Source organism: Podarcis bocagei (assembly GCF_964188305.1).
Source record: "Podarcis bocagei genome assembly, chromosome: 12".
NCBI classification, from domain to species: domain Eukaryota; kingdom Metazoa; phylum Chordata; class Lepidosauria; order Squamata; family Lacertidae; genus Podarcis; species Podarcis bocagei.
In genome coordinates this window covers 14701908-14725762 of record NC_138137.1, presented here as the reverse complement: position 1 = coordinate 14725762, position 23855 = coordinate 14701908, and the positions used below count along the sequence as shown (strand labels likewise).

General features: G+C 41.8%; 1 protein-coding gene across 5 annotated transcripts in view; it reads left to right on the top strand.

Annotated features, from left to right (window-relative positions):
- The window catches only part of NEK11 (NIMA related kinase 11), an 82151-nt gene that overhangs the window by 345 nt on the left and 57951 nt on the right, over positions 1-23855 (top strand). For 4 of the 5 annotated variants that reach the window (XM_081164622.1, XM_081164624.1, XM_081164620.1 and 1 more), the window contains exon 2: positions 4526-4786. In XM_081164622.1, the coding sequence (XP_081020748.1) occupies positions 4614-4786 (173 nt within the window). In that variant the 5' untranslated portion in view covers positions 4526-4613. Of the gene's footprint in view, positions 1-84; positions 165-4525; positions 4787-23855 lie in introns of those variants that run through there. The other variant, XM_081164623.1, reaches the window with a different exon arrangement.

The following is a 23855-nucleotide window of genomic DNA, read 5'->3' as shown; positions in this document are numbered from 1 at the left end:
TCTCAAGATGGAGGGGAGCCGTTCAGGTAGGCCTGGCCGAGGCGCTCCGCCGCCCTGAGGAGCCGCTGGCGGTCAGCGCCGACGGCCCCACAGGATTGTGTGAGGCAGAAGTCGAGGCTTGTCCCTCGGTTAAGTTCCCGCCTAGGCCCTGCTCGCCGCCTCAGGTGATTCCGGCGGGTTGTTTTTTTTTTTTAAGGAATTAGACCGTAACTCCTCCGGCCGCTCGAAAAGTTGCCTCAGGTGTTTTGCGTTTCAGTTCCGACGGGCCCTGCGTTATCCTTTTTTCCCTTATTATTTTACTTTATTTATCGATTTTATATACCGCCCTATACAGGTGTGTGGGGGGTGTCTCAGGGCGGTTCACAGAATAAAACCAAGGTATAAAACCACAAAATACATGATGAAAAGCAAAACAACAACACTATAAGCTCCCCCCCCCCCAAATACACATTTTAAAAGGGGGAAAAAAATCCTTCCAGTAGCACCTTAGAGACCAACTAAGGTTGTTCTTCAGATACCAACATGGCTACCTACCTGTAACTAGAACATTTTAAAAGGGTATAGGTCATAGGATGTAAATAAGATCTATCTGCTCTCTCATGAGTCTTGCCTTTAATTTCAAGTTGTATACCTCGAGGCAGGGCCTTTTCTGATTTTTATACACACCCACCGTATTTTCCATGTATAAGACTGGTTTCCCCCCTAAAAAATTATGTCAAAAATTAGGGGGTGTCTTATACACAGATAGTGCCGAGGGTGGGCTGGTGATTGGTTGTTGCCCCCAAAACAGGGGGTGTCTTATACATGGGGGCATCTTATAGACAGGAAAATATATTTACAGTCGACTAAAGATTGTAAGCACTATATTGCTGATCAGTGCTATTTTTTCTCCAGAAAAAGAGGTGCAAGAACTAAGGTTGCCATATTTCAAAAAGTAAAGAACCAGGACACCCCAAAAGTTGCTGAACCCTGAAAGTGGTTGAGCTTTTTTTTTTAGACAAACCAAAGTTTCTTTAGTAAAAGCTACAAGAATTTTTGAGGGTTTTGTTTGTTTTGCATGATTTAACCCCTGTTGCCAGTTTTCCAGGACATTTTCCCAGTGTCTGGAAAATAATCCAGGCTGCTGTTTTCGGAGGTGAATTCCAGAACATGTCCTGGAAAATCAGGGCGTATGGCAGCCCTACAAGAACGCCTCCCCTGTTCTCTTATAATAGCAATGGCACCCAACTGAGAAGGGCCGAAACTGAGTTCCAACTGAAAAGAAGCCCTGCTGATAACAACTGTGGGCCTGGTTATTATGGCTTCTTACTGTATGTTACAATCTGTATCTAGGTGGCTTTTGAATGATTAGAATCATAGAGTTGGAAGGGGTCCCAAGGGTCATCTAGTCCAACCCCCGAAATGCAGGACTCTTGCTCAATGTGGGGAGCAAACCGCCAATCCTGAGATTAAGTGTCTCATGCTCTCCTGACTGAACTATCTCAGGTGCCTATGCAGGCCAATGGCTAGAGCAAGTGAGAATCTTCTGACATGAAGCTGACATGGCTGCAATATCAACCAATGTTTACTACGGCAAACAGCCAGCATATTTAAACCACAATCTCTGCCTAATTCTCTACATAAACAATAAAAATTCTCGATCTGGGAGTTTAACAATCAATATGCTAATTAAGTGTACTTAAAATACACATCCAGAGGAATAAAACACAATAAAAGTTTAAAGGAGTAAGAGATTTAGCTAAGAACTGTAGCAGCCTGTACCTATGTGATTATAAAACTAATGTAGTGTTTGCATAGAATCATCCAAGCACTTCACATACCTTATAGCAGGGTAAGTGTGATCCTCTAAAGCAGGTATCTTCAGGCAGCCCTGTTTTGGAAAGCTTTTAATGTTTTATTTTTTAAAAATGTTTTATTGAAAGCTGCCCAGAGTGGCTGGGGCAACCCAATTACATGGGTGGGGTATTATTATTATTATTATTATTATTATTATTATTATTATTATTATTATTATTTCAGACCCAGGACCCACTTTTAGCCCAAACATGCATTTGAAGACCAATTTCTTAATCTTTTACCATATATCTGCATGGTGGCAGTGCTCCTGTTGTGACCCATCTTGGATCAGGACCAGAGTTTCCTGACCCACCAGTTGAAGACCAGGGCTATATAGAAAGGAGCTCCTCCTGCTGCATTACAACAATCATGTAGCGTAGTTTGGTAGAATTACAAATGCTATACATGTCTGCTCAGAAGTAACCCCAACCAAATTTAATGAAACTTACTCCAAATTGTGTATAAGGTTGCAGCCACAGTTAACACAAAACTTTATGTCTTTACATTGAAAAGTGTGTAAAATGGGGGAGTTAAAAACTTCACCAGTGCTTTGTAGACTTTATTATGGCCTCTTTGGCTTATTGAGGCAAATGAAGAATTGTAGACGCAGGAGATTTCGTAGCTGGCAGTCTCAGCAAAATACTTATGTTTTACCATTGCTGTTATCCTCTTTTCTTGAAAGAGGGCTTGGAATTAGAAAGATGCTCATATTCTGTCTCATTTGAGTGTTTTCTTTTTGAAGCCAAGATCACCATTTATTTGTTCTATTGTGAACATCACTTTCAGTAATTAGAAGTTTGGCTGTATTTCATTAGGAAATCACACTGCCAAGTACAAGTCCTTGGCACAGGATGTGTCAGTATCTCAGCAGCTGGGTGTCAGAACAGTTTCACACACATGATGTTATTGTTACAAATTACAGATTCATATACCTCATTGAAGCTTGTGAACATTCTGAAGCTATAAAATGAAACTTGCTTGTTTAACAAACAACACAATTTAACAAATCATTTCTGCAGTAGTTGAAAAGTAACAACACAGCTCCACCAAAATGGCTAGGATCTTCTAGTGGATATCAGCCCTCAGAGTGATGATAAACAAAAGTGGGAATGCAATCCTATACATATTATTCTGAGGAGCCTTTATATGTAGAATTTCTGTCATGAAAATATTTACAGTACAGTGGTACCTCGGGGTAAGTACTTAATTCGTTCTGGAGGTCCGTTCTTAACCTGAAACTGTTCTTAACCTGAAGCACCACTTTAGCTAATGGGGCCTCCTGCTGCACGGGTGGAGCATGATTTCTGTTCTCATCCTGAAGCAAAGTTCTTAACCTGAAGCACTATTTCTGGGTTAGTGGATTCTGTAACCTGAAGCGTATGTATCTTGAGGTACCACTGTATTTGTTAAATGTGCAATCCAACTCAAGATGAAAGAAAATTAAAAACAAATCTGTTAACAGTGGGATTTATGCAGGCTTAGGTGAGCAGACGATTGCAATCAGAGGGAAATGTCCTACATAGATGTAACTAACACAGATCTATATAGATACAAAAAGCTGGTAGACGTAAATATATTTACTAGCACTTGGGTTTTTCCACTTATGTAATTGATGTGTGTCTCAATAGACAAGGAACTAAAATAAAATAGAGTGAGATATTGGGTCATAGCGAGGGGTGATTTTAAAAAAACAAAAACACAAGAGACGCTTGGCAAGCAGGAAATGGTAATCTGTACATACTGCAGCACCTTAAAAATTACTGAAATGTGACTAGTAGAAGAAGGGCAAGGAAGTGAAGCAGTGGAAGATGAATGAAATGGAAATAAGATTAAGTAGAAGAGTTTATACATAAGTGGGCTAGACACAAGACAGCTTGGCGTACTGGATTTCATACTTGCTACAAACTTCGAGGAATAATTTCAGTAGAGTGGATTGGCAATGCTGTAAGAGCTGCAAAATACTATCCAGCCAACTGCAAGAACAAATTTGAAATGCAAAATGCAGTTATTCCTTTTTAAAAAATATTACCATGCATTGTTTAATAACCACAGGGATCATCACTTTTCCCATCTTCCCTTTGTTGTCCAAGTTTAAAGGATTAGATCACAATTAATGCAGGTGAAAGTCAGCTAGCTGTATCACTGCTGTAATTTTCTTTTGGAACACTCACAACACTTGCTTGCATCTACTATGTGATTAAATTCTCTGCTCTGATTTCAGGAGGCACCTGTGATTCTCTGTACCCATTGAGAGAATTGCTTTTGGGGCAATGTAGAATCCTAGAATCGTACAGTTGGAAGGGACTCCAAGGGTCATCTAGTCCAACCCCCGCAGTGCAGAAATATCAGCCTGTAGGCAGGACATGATGCTTGTGGAGCTCATAAGCATCCCAGCTGGCATCACTGCCATTTCATTATGTCCCAACCCATCACTGATATGTATTGCTTTTGTGGCAGCAGTGAAGATTGTGAGGCATAGCACCTAAGAGAGAATTGTCCCTCTTAGGTCTACTGCTGAGATAATATAATGGAGAGGAGCTAGTCTAAGTCTCTGAAATATTCTGATGTAGAAATGAATTTATGAGGTACCATTGATACAGTACCAGCTTAAAGAAACTCTCCTCATACATTGACAGAAAAGTACTTAAGCGAATTATAATCTACATCTTAGGTTTTCCCCACCTTGCAGGTGTCACTTGTGAATATTGCTTCAGTGACAGAGGACCGTTTAATTCTGCAGGCTCATAAATACTGGCCTAGCACTCCTGTATGGAGCAATGTTGAGATTCCAAGAAGTTGCTAAGCATGGTGGTACTCTTATGCCCATTTCTACTTGCTCAAAGACCTTGATTGCAGGAAGATACACTATTCAACAGAAACTTGGGCGTGGAAGCTTTGGAACTGTCTACTTGGTTTCTGACAAAAAAGCAAAAGAAGAAGAAGAACAATTGTAAGTGTTACATACGGTGAAATAACTTGTGTGTAGTTTTTTTTAAATCCTCTTACATATATCTGATTTGTTTACACCTTTAATTATTGTCTTCAAAGATAAATGATGAAACACAATGGATTAATGTTTGTCTGCATGGAGTGTTCAGCCTGTTTCCCCTAATGTTAAGCGGATGGAGATCTAAAATTGATTTAAAGCATAGGCCCTTCAGTTTGTTTTAGTTTCTTCCCCTACTTTCTCCTACTTTTCTCAGTTCTTTTTCATTACTTCTGTTTTTTGTAGTTTTCAGAACTGAACCAAGCTGATTGTCCCAAAGCTAATTCATATGTATTTTGCAAATTCAGGTTTGTGTATCTGCTAGTCAGCTCCTAGCTGGTATTGTAATGCAGTTCTCTAATTGACAGGCAACAGCTACTGCAGCCTGTGAGGGAAAGGAGAAAACTCCTGAGACCTTAGCTTGGTACAATCAATGGGTTCTGAGCTGGTGGTGACTGACTTTAAAAGGGGTCACAGTGGATAGTTTGGTGAAAATGACCCTGTGTGCAACAGCTGTAAATAGAGCAAGTTTTAATGTATGGATCATTAGGAAAGGGGATTGAAAAGAAGGCTGTCAATATTAAAATGGGTTCATATGAAACTGCGGTGTGACCACACTTGGAATACTGTGCATCTTTCTGGTTGGTACATCCCAAAAAGGTAGCATCAAAGGAGGTGCAGGAGAGGGCAAACAAAATTATCAGGGGGCTTCACCTATAAAGAAAGACCAGACAGTTGTGGTTTTTTAGTTTAGACAAAATGTGAGAAAGGGGGCAGGGCATGATAGTGTTGTATAAAACCATGCATGGTATGGAAAAGGGAGATAGAGAGTTTTTTCCCCCTTCTCATAATACTAAATACTTAAAACTCAGGGTTAACCAATGAAACAGAATGGCAAGAGATGCAGGAATTCGACAAAATGAAGTTCTTCATGCAGCACGGAGTTGAGCTATGGAATTTCACTACTGCAACTTTTAGTGATGGTCACCATTTTAGATGGTTTTAAAATGAGATTAGGCATATTCATGGAAGAGAAGTTATCAGTTTCTATCAATGTTGGTCCTACAGTCAGTATCAGGAGCAGCATGTAGAAAGAATGGCCAGTTTTGTCCTCATGTGCTCCTTGTGAGACCCAAGGTACATCTGATTGGCCATTTGAGAAACAGGATGCTAGACAAGATGCTCCTGGTGCAGTATGTTTAATCCAGCATCCTGTTGGTCTGACCTAGCAAAGCTTTTTCTTTCCTTTTGGCTCGTTTTACTGGCAGTAGCAGCCATATGCTGCACAATTAGAGTCAGATGAATTCGTTAATTTCAGAGATAATATATTATTCAGAAAAGGTGAAGCTGAGTATGCCCCCATTACTCTTCTTTTCATGTAGATTTAAATCCCTTAATCTATGACAATAATTCTTCATGTCCTTGAGCAAAGTACTTTTGGTTACCTTTTCACATATAGAACTTTGCAATTTAGTGATGTACCAGTTGGGGGAGCCAGTGTATAACTCATGCCACTATAAAGCACTCACTTCTCCCTGAGGATTTACAGTTGCTTTCACCAAAACTGAAAGTTAACCTCAGCTGCACGTTTTGGAAAAGAGAAGTTTATTTATAAATACAGCAGAAGGTATCACAATTTTCTGCATGGATGTGACATGCGTTTGAATATTTCTGCATCGATTTTTAATTATCTATTTTTAAAGGGGAGAACTTTTGTCTACCAAAATTAGTTTCAAGGAATGAGCTAAGAATTGTGGATCTTTAAGCATTCTGCTGCTTAAATGTCAAGTTCTTACCACTGAGCAAAACTATTCTGGCTCAGAATTTTTTTTGCACAGTTCTGTTTCCAGCAGTATTTCTGCTGCAAAAGCCTTCCTCTGCTGTGATGCAAGTGCAGAGGTCAATAATGAGCTTCCAGGGTGTTATGCTGCCTTTCCTACTGGTCTTATTAAACCTCTCAGCAAGCCAAGAACTGCCTTTTTGTCTAATGTCTTGAACACATGCTTTGTTACTCAGTTTTGAAAAGAACACAATTTACTGTTACTACAATAGCTGTGACTTTTCAATACCTATTTTGTCATGTCCAGGTTGCTTCTAGGGTAGGTGCCTCATTACCCCAACTTTATTTATTTGAATTCGTGTTGTTTAGTCATTACAACATGTGCACCCCACCAGCAACTAGTTAAAATTTATGAAGTACCTTAGGCTGTAGTCCTGCACCCACTTATCCAGGAGTAAGCACTGTTGAAACCAATGGAGCTTACTTCTGAGTAGACAGCAAAGTTGAATCTGTTGAGAACTTGCATTTTACCAGCAGAATAAGCTCATGTATACAAAAGGTATACATGGGATAATATGTCTGTCTGTACATCTTGGCGAGTGCCACAAACATTTCCCCCTTGTCATAATGAAGTTTATTCAGCTTCCCTGAATGGTTACATTTAGCATCATGCAGCAGATCTCAAAATAAAGCTGGAATTTGCAAAATCCCAAATGAACTTGAGGCCTGTTTGTGGTTTTCCAATGCTTTAGAGATAATTTATTAGAGCTGCACTGATTTAATGCTCTTTCCAAGATAACTATAGATATCTGGCACAGACCAGTTTGAGAATTACTGGTAACTGGAGGGTAAGAAGTTGGATAGCGGTTTGGCTATGCAGTCTCTATTCTTTTTTGTTGACAGCTCTGCTGGCGATCCTGCTTTTTTGTTCCCTTTCTGTGTTTGCTCTGCTACATTGCCTCCTGTTGCTGAGCTAGCACCCACTTTTGCTACTGGGCAGCACACAGTGCTACTCACTGGCTGATGGTCAAATCAGACAGAACAACTAAAAGACTTATTCGTTGCGTTTCTATCCCACCTTTTCCTTCAGGGAGCTCAAGGCGGTGTACATAGCTCCCTCCATCTTTAATCCCCACAATTGGCTCGGAGGCAGTGACTGGCCCAGTGAGCTTCATGGCCGAGTGGGGATATAAACCCTGGACTCTCAGGTCCGAGTTCAACACTCTAACCACTGCACTGTCCCGTGTTCTGACCCTGTATGGACTTCCACAGAAACAGCCAATGAATATTGTGTGGGAAGGGGGCAATGAGCCGCTCTGTGGGATGCAGTACATTCACATGATTGTTTCTTCTTCCCATTTAATGATTCTGGGCCATTGGCCAGGAGTCCCTGCCTGAAGTTCATTAGGAAGACCTGAAATCTGCTGCCCAACCATTATAGGCTGTTCATGCGGTACCTAACACTCAAAACCTGTTTTAAAACTGTTAGTTAAATATTGATTTCTAGCCTCTCTGGTGCTTTATTTTTGAGATTTGTGGAGCAAATCACATTGGCACTTTGCAAACACTGTGTATGGCTCCAGGCCCATGCTTTTCTTACATTTCATTTTAATTTTGGCTCATGTTGTTGTCCCTGTGCTAACATGTCACTCAGTTCCTAGATCAACAGAAAGTTCTGTTCTCTAAGAATGCTGAATTTGTACAACTTCACTCCATACACATCTATAAACCATTAGACTCTCCAATACATTATCTCCCTATAAGAATGATATATAAAACAATGTTTTGAAGCAGAATTGTGAATTTGGTGGGTTTTGCTTCTGTGGTAAGAAATCGGATAAAATTAACAAGATGTCTAGAACTGTTTTTGGGTGGTAACATGTAGTGTTACAGAAAATTATTTAAATAGGTATGCATTTTGCTGTTTTGCATAATTTATTTGGCTTTTCCTAGCCAGGCAGGATAAATTAAGAACTACTGCCAGAGCAATACTGCTTTACAAACCTGCCTACTTGAAGCCCTGCTCTCAAACCTTTTGTTTCCCCAGACTGCTGTGTTTTCAAACTAGAAGATCTAGCAACTTACATTTTTGTTGTTTAAAACATTTAAAGCAGAGATGCTGAGGACCTGAATTCTATGCCACATGCAGAATGCTTGGTGGGTGCAGCCATAAACATTAAACCATACACAGGGAGAGCCATGAATACAGGAACCTAGGGGAGCAGCTCTTGTTGTGAGGCTAAAATGTGGAGGAGATCAATACATGCCACCCTGAGCTTCTTGGAGGAGATGGGATGTAGGTAAGAAGTCAGGACATAGCTACACCTAGAACAAAACACAATCTCCCTATCGAACTGTGATTCTTTGAGGGGTATTGGGATACCAAACAGCAACCTCTGCAAACTACAATTCCCACATTTTTTGTGATGGAAACATAACCGTTAAACTGTTGCAAAACTGTTGTATGTTTGCAGTGTAACTATGTGTTTTGTCTTTGCTACATTCATAGTTTTTTTTGGGGGGGGGGTTGCTAACCTCCCCCTTATTTGTAGGGTTTCATTGCAACTGAATAAAATATTTTGAAGTCACTCAGTCACCATCACCACACAAATTAGATAATGCAGGAAGTTTGTGTACTGTTTACAAGAGAAAACCTTGTAATTTATTCTTAAAGTCTTATAGCTCCTGGGTAGGAATGAAAACAACTTATTCATTAGAGAGGATCAAGGCATATAGCACCAATACAAGACAAAAAATAGTGCTGCTTGTAATATGTTATGATCCCGTAGTTTGCATCCTCCCTTTAATTATTTTTCAGTGCGCCCCATATTGTAATTGCATGTCACAAACATACCCAACTAAGTCAACATAAGGGTGGCGCTGTGGTCTAAACCACAGAGCCTAGGGCTTGCCAATCGGAAGGTCAGCAGTTCGAATCCCTACAACGGGGTGAGCTTCCGTTCGGTCCTAGCTCCTGCCCACCTAGCAGTTCGAAAGCACATCAAAGTGCAAGTAGATAAATAGGTACTGCTCTGGTGGGAAGGTAAACAGCATTTCCGTGCGCTGCTCTGGTTTGCCAGAAGCGGCTTAGTCATGCTGGCCACATGACCTGGAAGCTGTCTGTGGACAAATGCCCGCTCCCTCAGCCTATAGAGTGAGATGAGCACACAATCCCAGAGTCGTTTGTGACTGGACCCAACAGTCAGGGGTACCTTTACCTTTACTTTTAAGTCAACATAACAGTATTGGGAAAGAAAGAAAAAATAGAGCGCACTGCGAGGAGAGGGAAAGGAAGTTTGCAATCAGAAACAGCCAATTCTGTTCTTCCAGGGTAGACCACTTGTTTGGAAAAATAAATGATTAATTACCCTTTAACTCACATTAAATGCCAGTATAGCCTTTTCAGATGTCTTGCTGGGACTCCCTCCTCTCCCTATGGTATGTTACCACTTTGCATAGAGCAAGCAAAGAAAAACCCTCTCCGTTAAATGTGCTGACAGGCCATTGTTACCTTATTAAACCAGACACTGGCTTTCCATACAAATGTCTCTCATCACAATTGCCTGTAACTCCTGGGAGTTTCCTTTCCTTCAACTCCCTTTTAAAGGCCACTTCCCCAATTAATATATATCTCCTTTTCTTTTTAAAAAACTTCTAATGCTTAAGTACCCAAGTCCTATTGAAGTGTGGCCACTGGAAGACGTTGTAGTCTTCTCGGGGTAACGAAAGTCCCCATCCGTTTCATAAAAAGGAGGCTGTTCTAAAGGCATGCACGACCAAGCAGCAGAAGTACACAGCGGGCAGTTGGGACTTGGACGCCATAAATATGCAAGAGGTGTTAATATGTCCCCTCGGTGGAAGTCGCATGCTGAGAAGCGCCAAGCACCCAGCACCGTTCCTGCATGTGGTAATGGTGGGGTGTCACCACCACTTCTGCCCCTGACTTGCATTATCCCATTAATCCCGACTCATGCTAGGATTCCTTGGAAACGGCGCACTTAGCTGAATAATTTATGGCATGTCTCTCAATTATTTATGCCTTCTTATTACAACTGAAATGAAATCTAAAGGTGGAAGGAACTCTGTAACTTATGAATATCTAAGAGACAATCAGCAGATTGCTGTGTAGTTAAATCCCTGCGTTTGCAGGGCCTGTTTGTTTCTCTGAAGGTATTCCAAAGAGAACATTCCGCTGAAGCTGAATCGATTAATACAATAACAAATGGCTCCCTGCTGGTTGCGCTGCATTTGTTCATCTAATCATGCTGCTTGCCTTTTCTTCGACGGCATTGAGTTCTGAAAATAAAATTATATATAATGTAGAAAGAGACGGAGAGAGAGAGAGGAGGCGGAAGAATAGAGGGAGAGAAAGCTCTTTTCAGGTCATAGGGTGTTTATTTGTTTGAACAAATATGCTCTTGCTATAACCTTTTAGATAGGAATTTCTTTAGTTTCAGCACGTATGAATTTCTTTATACAGTGTCATTGTCTTTCTGGAATAGGCTCTTTTCTTTTTTTTTTTTTGAGGGGGGTGGGAGTTTAATTTACCATAGCTGACATCCATCATGCCCAGGGATAATAAACATGACCCCTGCAGGATTCATAGACTTTGTTTCTGAGGTGACAAAGTGAATTAGCCACCTCCTTGTTAGCTGATAAAGGCAGAGCCAACGTGTCTCCTTGTGAACTCCAGTTACATTATCAGAGAAAATGTGGAGTGCACCTTCACATCAAGGCCTCTCCGAGTGAGGTGAGAAAACCACTCTGTACAGACCTTACCACCTTGCATGTGTGCGAATTAGATGTTCATTCTTATGTCAAGTGAAAGAGACAGGGTGGGGTTGGAGAATGCTCATCAGTTATCAAGGGAGCAAAGTCTGACCATGTGGACTCTGGTTTAAGCCCATGAGAAGTTTCTGAATGTTAGAATGATGTCAGAATGAAGTTAAGTGGTTTAAGCAGCAATGTTATAAAGGTGTATGTAAAAATGGATTATTAGCAGGTGAGAATCCAAAGTTATAATATATTAAGTTAAAGGATTAAGATAAAAACAAAGAGGGAAAGAAATTGCTGAATTAACTAACTGAATTGGAATACAAAAAAGGGAGGTGTGAGGAGGTCAGGGAAGCAAGGAAATGAATGTAAGGTGGAAAGACTGATGTATTTCTTTAAGTGTTTTTTATCTTTTTTGTATTTTGTATTTTTCTTTTATTCTTATTTCTGTCTTTTTTTCTTCTCTTTTTATTTATGTAATATTTTTCTTTGAAACCTTAATAAATATCATTTTTTTAAAAAAAATAAGCCCATGAGAAGTTTCAGGGGACCCAAATTATAGGATTGCTTCATTGGTCTTCTAACAGTGTAAATCAGCTGGATGAGCAAGGAATCACACACTGTCTGTTAAAAAAAATACCGTAAATCTCTCAAGTGAAGGCATAAAGTTATCAGATAATTTTAAAAATGGATGGTGAGCAAAGGCTGCATTCCCTTTTGGGCAAATCTCTAGAGGTCACATGCCAGTTGTGGGTGGGGACAGAGGCAAAAGTAGGCAGAGCAATGGATGTACATATTTTGTGCAGCAGGTTGTTTTCTATACTGATCCCCCTCTCTATCATCCATCTAGGTAAGCAAGAAGTATATATTAGAGTTTATGAACACATTCCAGCTAGGCAAAAAGACTCGAAGAAGTTGCAAAGGCCTGTGGGTGAGGAGGGGGTGTAAACTGGGGAGAGTCTGAAGGGCCAGTCTGAAGGCCTAGAGGATTGAATCTGGCCCCTGGGCTGGAGGTTCCCTGCCCTGGATTTAGAACCTCATCCCTGTGCTATGATTAGCATCCAAAAGTTCTTGCTCTGTCTGTGATCCTTTGGAGAAGCAAAGCTACATAAGGAAAATGCATTTCATAGTGTACAGTGTGGATTTACCCCAAAAAACAACAACACTTGAGTGCTCTGAAAAACTGCTCTTAGAAGAAATGTTGACACACCCACACCTGCCCCACATCCTGACTACTTGCTTCTGATTAATTTGTTGGATTTTGTTTTCCTAGAAATTTGGATAAGCATCCAAATGAGCTAAGTCTCGTCTCAGTCTCTGATATCCTTTTGCTGATATGTCACAAACTCATTCATTTCCCAGAGCAAGGAGAATTTGTCAGTTAACTTGTTGCTGTGACAAATAATGTCATTGTTCCTCATCTGAAAGAAGTTTCAAAGCTCCATTTCACTGTTTTTATTCCTCTAAACCACTGGTCACATCCACTAAACCTATTGAATGTTTGTGCCAATAACCTGTTAGATGACTGTACAGTCAGAAGTTCAGCAAAGTGATTAAACTTCCCACAGTAGACAAAGTGTAGCAGAGGTTGTTTTATTTAGTAAACGCAAAATACACTATACACAGTTGCTTTGAGAAGGCTTCTCTCTCTGAGCCCAGAGAGTGCTTTCAAAGTCCTTGCTTGAAGTTCTCAGCAAGTCCAAAGTTTCCAAAGTCCTGCAACTTTAGCCTTCTGTTTGTTCTTCACAAGTCTTTCCAGTTCTGTCTCCAACAATCCTTCTCCATAATTATTCACACATCTCCACCACAGAAAGCTGTAATTGGAGCATCTGATATAGGCCAGCACTTCTTGCCAGTCTGCACAGCAACATAAATAATCAATCAATGAGACAGTCACAAGTACTCTGCAGCTGCAGCCTGGAAAAATAACCCTTTTGGAGAGTTATCACTTATTGAAAATTAACTCATTCCTTGGCAAGCCCCTCCCTTCATTCATAATACTACATCCATAATAACTTCTGATCAGAACTTGTCTTCATAGAAACGGTATTACTTACACTTTAGATGATTCTGGATCCTTATAGTTGCAGGATCACAGTGGCGAGGTCAGGGCGAGAGAGGTAAGGGACCAACTGCTTAGCTTGGCGGAGATGAAAAAATGCCGCCTTTTATAGCTTTAACCTGTGCCTCCATAGAAAGGGAGGCGTCAAAGATTACACCCAGAAGGCGCTGGCACTAGCTGCGCCCCCACAAGGGATGGGAGTTGGCCCCCCAACCCCATATCGTCTCGACCCAGCCAAAGGACCTCTATCTTTGAAGGATTTAACTTCAGTCAGCTCCCACGTAGCCATCCGGCCACAGCTTCCAAACATCTGAACAGTGTGTCTGAGGCCAAGTCAGGGTGGCCGTCAATCAACAAATAAAGCTGGGTGACATCAGCATCCTGATGACAACCCAAACCAAAATTCTGGACGAGCTGGGCGAGGGGGCACATATAGATGTTAAAAAGCATCAGGGAGAGAATTGCGCCCTGCGGTACTCCACACACCAAGGAGTAGCATGATGACAACCCCCCCCCCGTGCCACCCTCTATCCCTGATCAGAGAGGAATGAGCGCAGCCATTGAAGGGCTGCGCCCCGAATCCCCACATTGGGGACATAGTAGATCTATGTTGGAGGCCAGCTATGGTTACAACTTATCAGGTTTGCCCAAAACTGTGGTTTGCAAACCCGTTTCAAATAACGTTTTTGCCCTAATCATAGTTGACTCTAACCATTCTTATCTCCAGTACAGACATTTCATTAACTACAGAGGGTATCATTTGCACAGAGAAGGGTTCCTGCGTCTATGCAGCACCTTCCCAGTCTACAAGCCATTCCTGATCTCTACAAAGCTATATTTCATGAAACACAGTCTTCCAAAATACCTTGTAAACACATTGTTTAGCCCTTGACCCTGAAACCCCCAGAGAAAACTTTGTTTTCCATTGAAATTAGCAGTGACTGGCATGTGTGACATTTAAGCTTGAAAAGCAAGGCAAGCTCACAGTGGCGGTAATGATTCTGGGTCCACAGACAAGCCAGAGGAATAAGGAATGGCTTGAAAACAACTTTATCAGAGTCTCTAAGACAAATCTGCAACAAACTTGTGCAGCAACTTCTAGGCCTTTGGAACAGCCTGGATCATGTGACCTTAGGACAAGTCACCAAATTACCAACTTCTTAATACTAAAAGACTTCTCTCATTTATAGGCTCTGTTATCACATCTTCCCCTTAATTATGAGACAATAACAATAAATAAATAAATAAATAAATGACAATTTTGAAACATATGGATTGAAATTACTGATTAAAATGCACTATCCACAGAAAATGAGTTATCTTTGCCAGTTAATTACACTTTGCTAATTCATACTTATTTCCAAGTTCTAGAATTTTTATCTTCCTAGTAGAATGCTTCAGTGTTCATCATGGGTCACTATGGGCCCTGCTGTCAAATTCTTCTTGATAGCATCATCTGATAGAAGCTGGAACCAGTACTTTCGGATACATCTGAGGGATATCCTGGAATGGCTTATATGTTACAATGGTTATGGGACAATAAATTGACCCTGGCTGCGGTGCCAGATTACCAGATTGGCCTCTGGGCCTCATGCCTTTTAGGGGTCAACGGATCAAAATAATACTGATTTGATCTTGAAAGAAAATTACAATCAAGTTTTCTTAGTTGAATGTTATTCCAATAGAGCATATGCACAAGGGCGGGGGGGGCGGGGAGAGCGAGATTTCGACTGCCATGGGGCCTCCGCGGGGTTTAATCCAGCACTGCCTGCCTATCTGTATTCCATAAGACTCTGGATATGGCTGTTCTACAACTGTCCCATTCTGGTCTCAAGTACAGTGGTACCTTGGTTCTCGAACTTAATCCGTTCCAGGAGTCTGTTTGACTCCCAAAACCATTCGAAAACCAAGGCACAGCTTCCAATTGGCTACAGGAGCTTCCTGCAGCCAATCGGAAGCCATGGAAGCCATGTCGGACTTTCAGCTTCCAAAAAACATTCGCAAACCAGAACACTCACTTTTGGGTTTGTGGCATTCGGGAGCCAATTTGTTCAACAGCTAAGCCATTCAGGAACCAAGATACCACTGTATAAGAACAATTCCTCATGCATACCCTGTCCCCTGATTTAAATTCTGGAGCATCACAGGCTGCCTTGTCAAATGATTTTTATTTTTATTTTGTTTCAGTTTTTGGATTCTCTTCATCATCTTGATATGACTGTTGTCGTTAAACTGTAGTAAATAATCAGTTATGGGCAAATAAACTAACATGGTTTCCCATCAGAGTTGCTCAGAGGACCTAAAAAGATTGGTGAGAGCTATTCTGATGGCTTCTATTAACCAAGTGAGTGTCATTCTAGCGGCTTCCATTGTCATCAGCTGATCAAAATGGAGTCAGGTTCAGATCCCTGAATGCAAAGCGACAGAGATGGGCACCGTGAGGTGTGAAGTTCAGTTAACATGACTGATCCCGAAGAAGCTGGCAGAGAGTTTTCTTTACTTTGTGAATCTTTTTCCTGAAACAAAACATTACTTTGATGAGACAGCCTGTGACCTTCCAGCATTTAAGCCAGAAAACAGGAGAGCGATTCCAAGAGATTCATAGAGCTTAAAGCCAGTATTATCTGTCTGTCAGACTAGCCCTACAAACAAATCCTGGTATTCCTTGGTAAGTGGCCAGTACTCATACACAGCAATATTTCACAGGCTGCTAGACCTAGGATGGATGTCACATTCTTGGGTACAATAAGGAACAAATGCCACATTTTAGTTTTCTCACCTTCAGCATCCCCGGCTATTATAAATGGCCTCTCCCGCATCATGTAAAAATAAAATAAAATAAATGGATAATTTGATCTTACCAGGTTTCTCTTCCTATGGTTATTCAACATACCCATGTTTATCAGAATTCAAAATTGCTTTCACTGACTCCACTGTGCATCCAGAAAACTACTTCCAATATAATTCAGCTGATTCCTCACTCTGCACTTCTGGGTCCACAGGCAAACGAGAGGCATGAGGAACGGCTTGAAACTACAGTGGTACCTCGCAAGACGAATGCCTCGCAAGACAAAAAACTCGCTAGACGAAAGGTTTTTCCGTTTTCGATTTGCCTCGCAAGACGAAATTTCCCTATGGGCTTGCTTCGCAAGACGAAAACGTCTCACGGCTTTGTTTCCTTTGTCTAAAAACAAAGACATGTTTTGTTTATAAAGTTAATTTATTTTCCCTTCAATTTTTGAACTGCTCTTTACAGTATGTGTGACTTTAAAGAGCAGTTAATAAACTGTTGTTGTACCAAATTTGGCTTTGTTTCGACTTTTTTTGACCATAGGAACGCATTAATTGATTTTCAATGCATTCCTATGGGATTTCGTGCTTCGCAAGACGAAAAAATCGCTAGACGACAAAAATTGCGGAACGAATTAATTTCGTCTTGCGGGGCACCACTGTACTTTATTCTTTGGAGCTTCTGCGACAAAGCATGTGCAGCAATTTATATTCCTTTGGAAGTGTTTGGATCATGTGACCTTAGGGCAATCCCTCAAATTACCAGTTTCTTAAAACTAAAGGAATATCTATAAATTAAAAACCCAGTCATCATTGCAGTGGCTCATGGATAAAGCAGCTCTGAACTGTAGATGGCAGTGATGTAACATCGAGAGTGCCTTCCAAGAATTGCTATACACATTCTGTGTTCAGCAATGCTCCTAATAATTATTTTCCGAGTCTGCAGGAATTTTTATTTTAATTAAACTATAAATATTTAAGTTTCGGTTTAAGGGGAGGAAAGAGCTTTAAAAAGGTAATCAAAGTATTTATAATTTTCCTCGGAGAAAAGTACAAATGGGCTTAAGAGAGAGGCGTTAGCAGGAAGACTTTTTTATCTTTATTACTCATGCTTGTTCAAATAGTTCAGTGTCCATTCTTTCCTCTATCTTTAGATTAAGCACTTTATTTTTCAAGATAATTTCCCTGTACTAACAGGAAAACTTCCTACTTGAAAAACTTAATGGGGAAAAATATATAAAGTAAAATTGAATTTCTTTTGTACGTGGATTTATCAGCTTCAGTAGCTTAGAGGGAATAACAAGCAAAATATTAACAATATATCTGAAATGAACCTTTATTTCCCATACTAGAGCTTCCTTTTCCACAGGAAAATGCTCAAACTCAAGCTTGGGTGAACCTCAGAAGGGACTGAGGTTCTACTTTTATGCCTCACACCCCATAATATGCATATAGTATGCGTAAGAGGCATTCACAATTGAGCATAGAAATCATGATAGAGAAAGAGGTTCTCACTTAATGTGTGGGCTATGTAGGGCCATAGCATTTAATTCCTTTATTTTGTACTGGTGTTTGTTTGTGGCTGGACCAAGGTTGGCTTTTCCTTAAAATTAAGTATATGTTTTGCACTGTGGTGGTTTATGCCTATTATTATCAGTTAGCAAAAGTGGTACAGCTTGTTTACAAGGAATTCATGGTGAAAAGCAGGAATAAAACTTTCCTTGACAGAAAAAATGCTGTGGATATATTGCCGTCCATCACCCTCTCAACAAATGTCCAAGAACAGCTGCAGCAGCTTCTCAGCATGGAATGTCAATCTGTAAACACCCAATTTATAGACTGTAAAGTGGCTTTCTGCACATAATGGTGTCATATGTATAATAGTATTTTGCAGAGGGAAGTAAACAACTTACAATCAGTGTTAAAGTGACAGATTTATGACTAGACTGTTGAGTTTCTTGCTAATAAAAATAAATTATCAACACCCTCCCAAGTGCAAACAAGTAGAGAAAATGATGTTTTCCCATGTGGAATTATCTTGCATTTGTCAAAAAGATCTGAGGCTTTTAATGCCACATCTAATGAATTAAAATATTGTTAGGTAAGATTACTATTTACAGAATTTATTTAGGAAACTTCCCTGCTTGCTTTATCAGAATTCATGTAGGTTTTCTCAACTTTATAGAACACACAGCTCACTTTGATCTAGTGAAATGGTTGCTAGATTTAAGTAATATGAACTTGAGGTGTATATCATTATCTATCTATCTATCTATCTATCTATCTATCTATCTATCTATCTATCTATCTATCTAAAATCCCCTCTAGTCCCAGTTGCTCATGGTAGATCAGGAATAAAATCTCCTGTCCTGACTCTCCCCCTCAGGCTCAGAACCCAAACCAAAACCATGGCTGGAGATTCTGAAAGTTTTATTAATTCAGTAAAGCCTTCCAACATGGGTCTACAGGTTACAGCTAGGTAAAGCATGGCAGTGTCAAATGATAAATGTCTAGGCTGGGCTAAAATGTTGATCAAACCGCCTGTGCTCTCCTTTTGAAGAGCAGGGTGAGCACAGCTACTTGCATGATTGACATCACTAGCCTCAGGGGGTGCCTTCTTGCCTCCTCCCCAAAGCCTAGTAAGAGCTTCATTTGGGAAGGAGGTGTGAGGGAAGGAGCTGTGCAAGGCCAAAATTTGACTCCCATCCCCCCAGCCCTCGCAGTGGCTTCCCAAAGCTGGGTAAGGGAGGCACTGGGCTTTGGGAAGGAGGTGAGAGGGCTCTGACAGGGTCCTAGAGTCCTCCCAACTTCTTCCCAAAGCCTAGTTAGTGCTTGCCCAGATGTGGGAAGGAAACGGGAGGGCTCTAGGACCCTGTCAGAACCCTCTCACCTCCTTCCCAAAGCCCAGTGCCTCCCTTACCCAGCTTTGGGAAGCCACTGCGAGGGCTGGGGGGTTGGGAGTCAAATTTTGGCCTTGCACAGGGCACCATATTACCAAGGTCCACTGCCATCCAAGCCTTTGCTTAGAACTGAGGAGGTGCAAGCGCCTCTAGTGAGCCAGCTTTTTTGCACAGTCCCAGTAAGCTATAGTTAGCTTTACCATCATGTGTGAACTAGGCCAGTGTGGCCTACTAAATGAGATGCTGGAGTCAAACCTGATTGACCTGAGTTTGAATCTCTGCTGAGCTAAGGAGTTACTGACTGTTGTTGAATATGTCAGTGTCTCTCAGTCCTTCATTTATGCAGTCGAAATAATATGGACTTACCTTGGAAGTTTGTTACATTGCTGAACAAGGATTATACATGGTACATTGAAAGTGCAAGTATTGAAAACCAACAGATACCTTGCAAAAGCCATGAGCTTTTATAAGCAAGAGCTATTCATCAGGTAGATGGTTCAAATTGGATTCCATAATGTACATTTTTGGACAGTGTTCTCGAAGCTACAAACATGAGTCTGACCAAACTGCGGGAGGCAGTGGAAGACAGGAGTGCCTGGCGTGCTCTGGTCCATGGGGTCACAAAGAGTCGGACACGACTAAAGGACTAAACAACATCAATGTACATTTTTAATAATCAAGATAGCAAGGGCACAAACATAGCCTGCAGAATTGGGAAATGGCGGTAAGAATATGTGTTGAAAGTCTCTTGTAAAAGTTGGTGATATGTTGAATGACAGTCCCCACTGATTAGATGGTTTTTTAAATTGTGCCATATTACAATTTTTGTTCATGGGAGTTATCTTCTGGGGCACCCCCTTGGAAATGATGATGGTATAGATAGGAGTTTTTGTTTGCAAATATGTGCTCTTCCAGATGGCTCTGGTTTTGAGGACTTGAAGACTTCATGTCGAAGGCAGAGAGGTTCACAATTTGTTTTGTGTGTCCAATAGGGGGTTTAGATCCATTGCTTGAAATTTAGGAAGTTAATTATTTAATAAGTATCTAGTAACATCTGCCCATCATTACGAATGACTGTGCCACTTATTATGCAGGACCATGCTATTCCAAGTGGCTGCTTTTCTACTGCTTGTGGCAGCCTAACATAGTCACAATCCTGTTATGTGCTCCTCTAGCTGCGAAACAGAAAGCACAAAAATTTCACTAGAAGAAAGCTAAAGTTACCAGCTACACGACCCGTGTATGGGAGGCATCAGTCCATATAGGGTGATGGCAAATGTTCTGTATAATAATGCCCAAGTACCCTCTTTGGAAGAGACCAGAAAGCGTCTGTAGTCCAGTGGGTAGGAGACGTGAAAGGTGACAAGAAGAGCTTGAATCCCACTGCAATATCAAGGAGTTCACACAATGTTTAGAACAGCAGTTCCTAGACTCCTTCCCCACCCCGCAAACCACTTGAAAATTGCTAGCGGTCTTGGTGGATCACTTAAATATTTTTTTGCCTGTTGTAGGAGTTGTAATGTGCTGGACCAGGTGCTGTGTGGTTTTTAATTGTATTGTTATTGCTGCTTTTATTTCTTGCATTTCATTCCATAGAATCCCAATTGTAATACTGTACAATAAAATGCAGCGTAAGAAATAAAAGGAGCAATAAAAATACAAAAAAATAACAATCTATGTAAATATTTAATGTAGACATGCCATGGGCCACCTGAATGAAGGTCGCAGACCCCTGGTGGTCCATAGACCAGTTTTTCCCAACCTTTTTTGGGCAAAGGCACACTTGTTTGATGAAAAAAATCTCGAGGCACACCACCATTACAGCCCCGTGACGTCAGCGCGCAGCGTCACGCCGGGAGGGACGCACGAAAGTGTAAGTTTCAATTTTTCCCCCTCCCCCTTGCCGGGGAACCTCCAAGCTTTGGGGGTGGGGGGGGGAGGAGGCAGCAAAGCGAGGCAGGAAGGAGAGCGCGGCTTGGCTGGGTGAGCTTTGGCAGGGGCAGGGAATGAGAGCCGCGAGGCGGGCGCTGCGGACGGAGGCGCTGCCCGCCGAGCTCGCAGGCAGCCAGGCAGGCAGACGGCGAGAGCCCCGTGCTGGGCGGCCTCTCCTCGCCGCCACCCCGCCTCTCGCCGCCCGACTCGCCCACCTCCCTCCAGGCAACATCTCGCGGCACACCAGGCAACATCTCGTGGCACACTAGTGTGCCGCGGAACAGTGGTTGGGAAACACTGCCATAGACCACAGTTTGGGAACCCCTGTTTTGGAACACTGTACTATACAACATATATGCATGTGTCTGTGTGAAAAGAACAAGCTTTTGGAAAGGGAAACTCAAGGACATTGTAGAATGCACACTACAACTGCAAGATCACAGGAGACAACACTTTATTTAGGTGATAAAGGAGATGGAAAGAGCAGTGCAATATAAACGTGGCCTCTGCAAGGAAATCCCTAGCTTTGAGCTGAGGATGGTGTTGCTGTTGGTAACAGTCATTTTGGATGGGGGAGGGGCAGGGAGGAAGCTAGAACTTAGCTTGTCCACAGCACACATCTACACCCTGATTACATAGGTGCAGTTGCAGGCAGAAGAGGGACAAATGCGGTTACTGTTAGTCTCCCAGGGACTAGCTTGGAGCACGTATTTTTTCCTTCATCCAGTCCTATGGGTAGTAGAGACCTGGACTTCCAGCTAAAGAGGCCAGTACTGAGCGGTCTCTTTGTGGAGATGTACGAGAGTAAAACTGTAAGTTGGGATAGCACTGTTGCGCTCAGTCCTGCTTGTGGGCTTTGCATAGGCATCCAGTTAGCCGCAGTGAGAACAGAATGCTGGACTACATGTGACTTTGGCCTCATCCAGCAGGACTCTTCTTATGTTCTTATGAATAGCGCAGGCTTAACCTGCAAGTTTGATCCTGGCTAGGGGCTCCCAAGAAAAAGTGCTGGGGTGACACACCTGAGACACAGCAGTGGGAGAGCTAATCAGAGATGGTCTGCCTTAGCCAGATAAATGTCTAGCTACTGCTGTCGACTACCCTTGTGATGTGCATGGCACTGGGGCACTGGCAGTGAAGATGGCAGGTAGCCTCTTCTCTCCCTGAGAGATGCCTGGTTAGCTGTGGAGAGACAAGAGAAACATAGAAATAGTGGTGAATAATGGGCAGCAGCTGCAACAAATACTACACACAATTAGGTGCTTGTCAAATGAGTGATTGAGAGAAAGGATGCTCTTTTTGAATGTTTTGCCTGTTCACATGTCCAACTCTTTGCTCTCATAATAGGTGCATGGACCTGATAGTCCCTCATTTGTCTACATTTGAGAGGTTTGCCAGTTTGGGAAGACAATGCTAACATGAAGGCAATACTCGTCCAAAGTTAGGAATAGCACTGCAGTACCGTCTAAGCTTTGTTCTCTTGTCATGTCCATTGGCTCTGATCCGCTTCGAAGGATGAGTCACAAGTGTTTGGCAGCACTATCAATAGACAAGAGTAGGGTGTTTGATGTTGACTTCCTCAAAAGGGACTGACAGTCGGTCTACATAGCCTTTGCAAGTCTATGTTGGAAGCATGCATTTTATTTGGGAGTTTGGGCCCTCCTGTATGTTAACTGCATAGTACGCTGTATCACAGCTTCCCTTCTTATAGGATGCACTGCTACAACCTGTTGAGTAAAAGCAAGTTCCTGAAACAGTTCACTTGTATTCCAGGGAGAAGGGAAGACTTGCTATGGGTGTTGGAGTGAACACATTAGGGGGGTTCTGTTGGGTGGGATGGAGAAGATGTGACAATCATACTTTCAGAATGGTCTACGCTTTCCCTTGTTTACCTATCTGTGGGCATCTTGCCCTTGCAGCCTCAGTAGCAGCAAGGGGAGAGGGCTGTTGGTGGAGTCCTCAAACAGTCCACATACCTTGTTATAGGGCAGATCGTACCTAGAGAGGATTCTGGATGTAAACTTGTAGAGTGAATAAGAAGGCTGAGTTACTGAGCATATCTCCAGCAGAGGGTTCCTGTCTTTTAAGATATGCTAATGACCACAAATGGCTTGAACTGCAATAGTTGCAACTGGCTGTCAGAGAATTGAACTTAGGCTGTGCTGTTGGACAGTTTGACTGGTTTAAAATCAAAAAGTGAAGAAGGTATTTGCATGTCCAGAGTAATCATGCACCACGGTATGCATACCTAACAAGAGTGTCCCAATATAAATCAAGGTCAGCAAATGCAAACTAGAGCACTCTTGCCTTGGCTGTCCTTTTCCCAGGTAAAATGAGGATAACTAAAATCAATATGTTATAAGGGATACAAAAAAACAATAGTAAGGCCGAGCTCCTTAAGAACAGCCCTTGTTTTATTTTGTTCTCCTAGCTATTGGGATTGTTGTGCTTTTTCACAAAGAGTTGCATGGTCTTTCCCCATGCTAGTCTGCTCAGTCACTGAGATCTTCACCTGAGACTTTATTCTGGTTGCTCCTGCTTTTTGAGGTAGAGCAAATGGTGAGCCTTTTTGGTGGTGGCACCGTACCTTTTGGAATGTCCTCCCCAGGGAGGCTCACCTGGTGCCTTTCTTGACAGGCCTTGCAGACACTCCATACTTTTAAAGCCACAACCTGTTTTAGGTTGTTAGAAAAACATTATTAAGTTGTGGCATTTTTGCTTTAAATCTTATCTGCCTTGGCGTACTCGGATGCTGAAGGTGTAGCTTATAAATTTAACACACGTTTTCCCATCAGC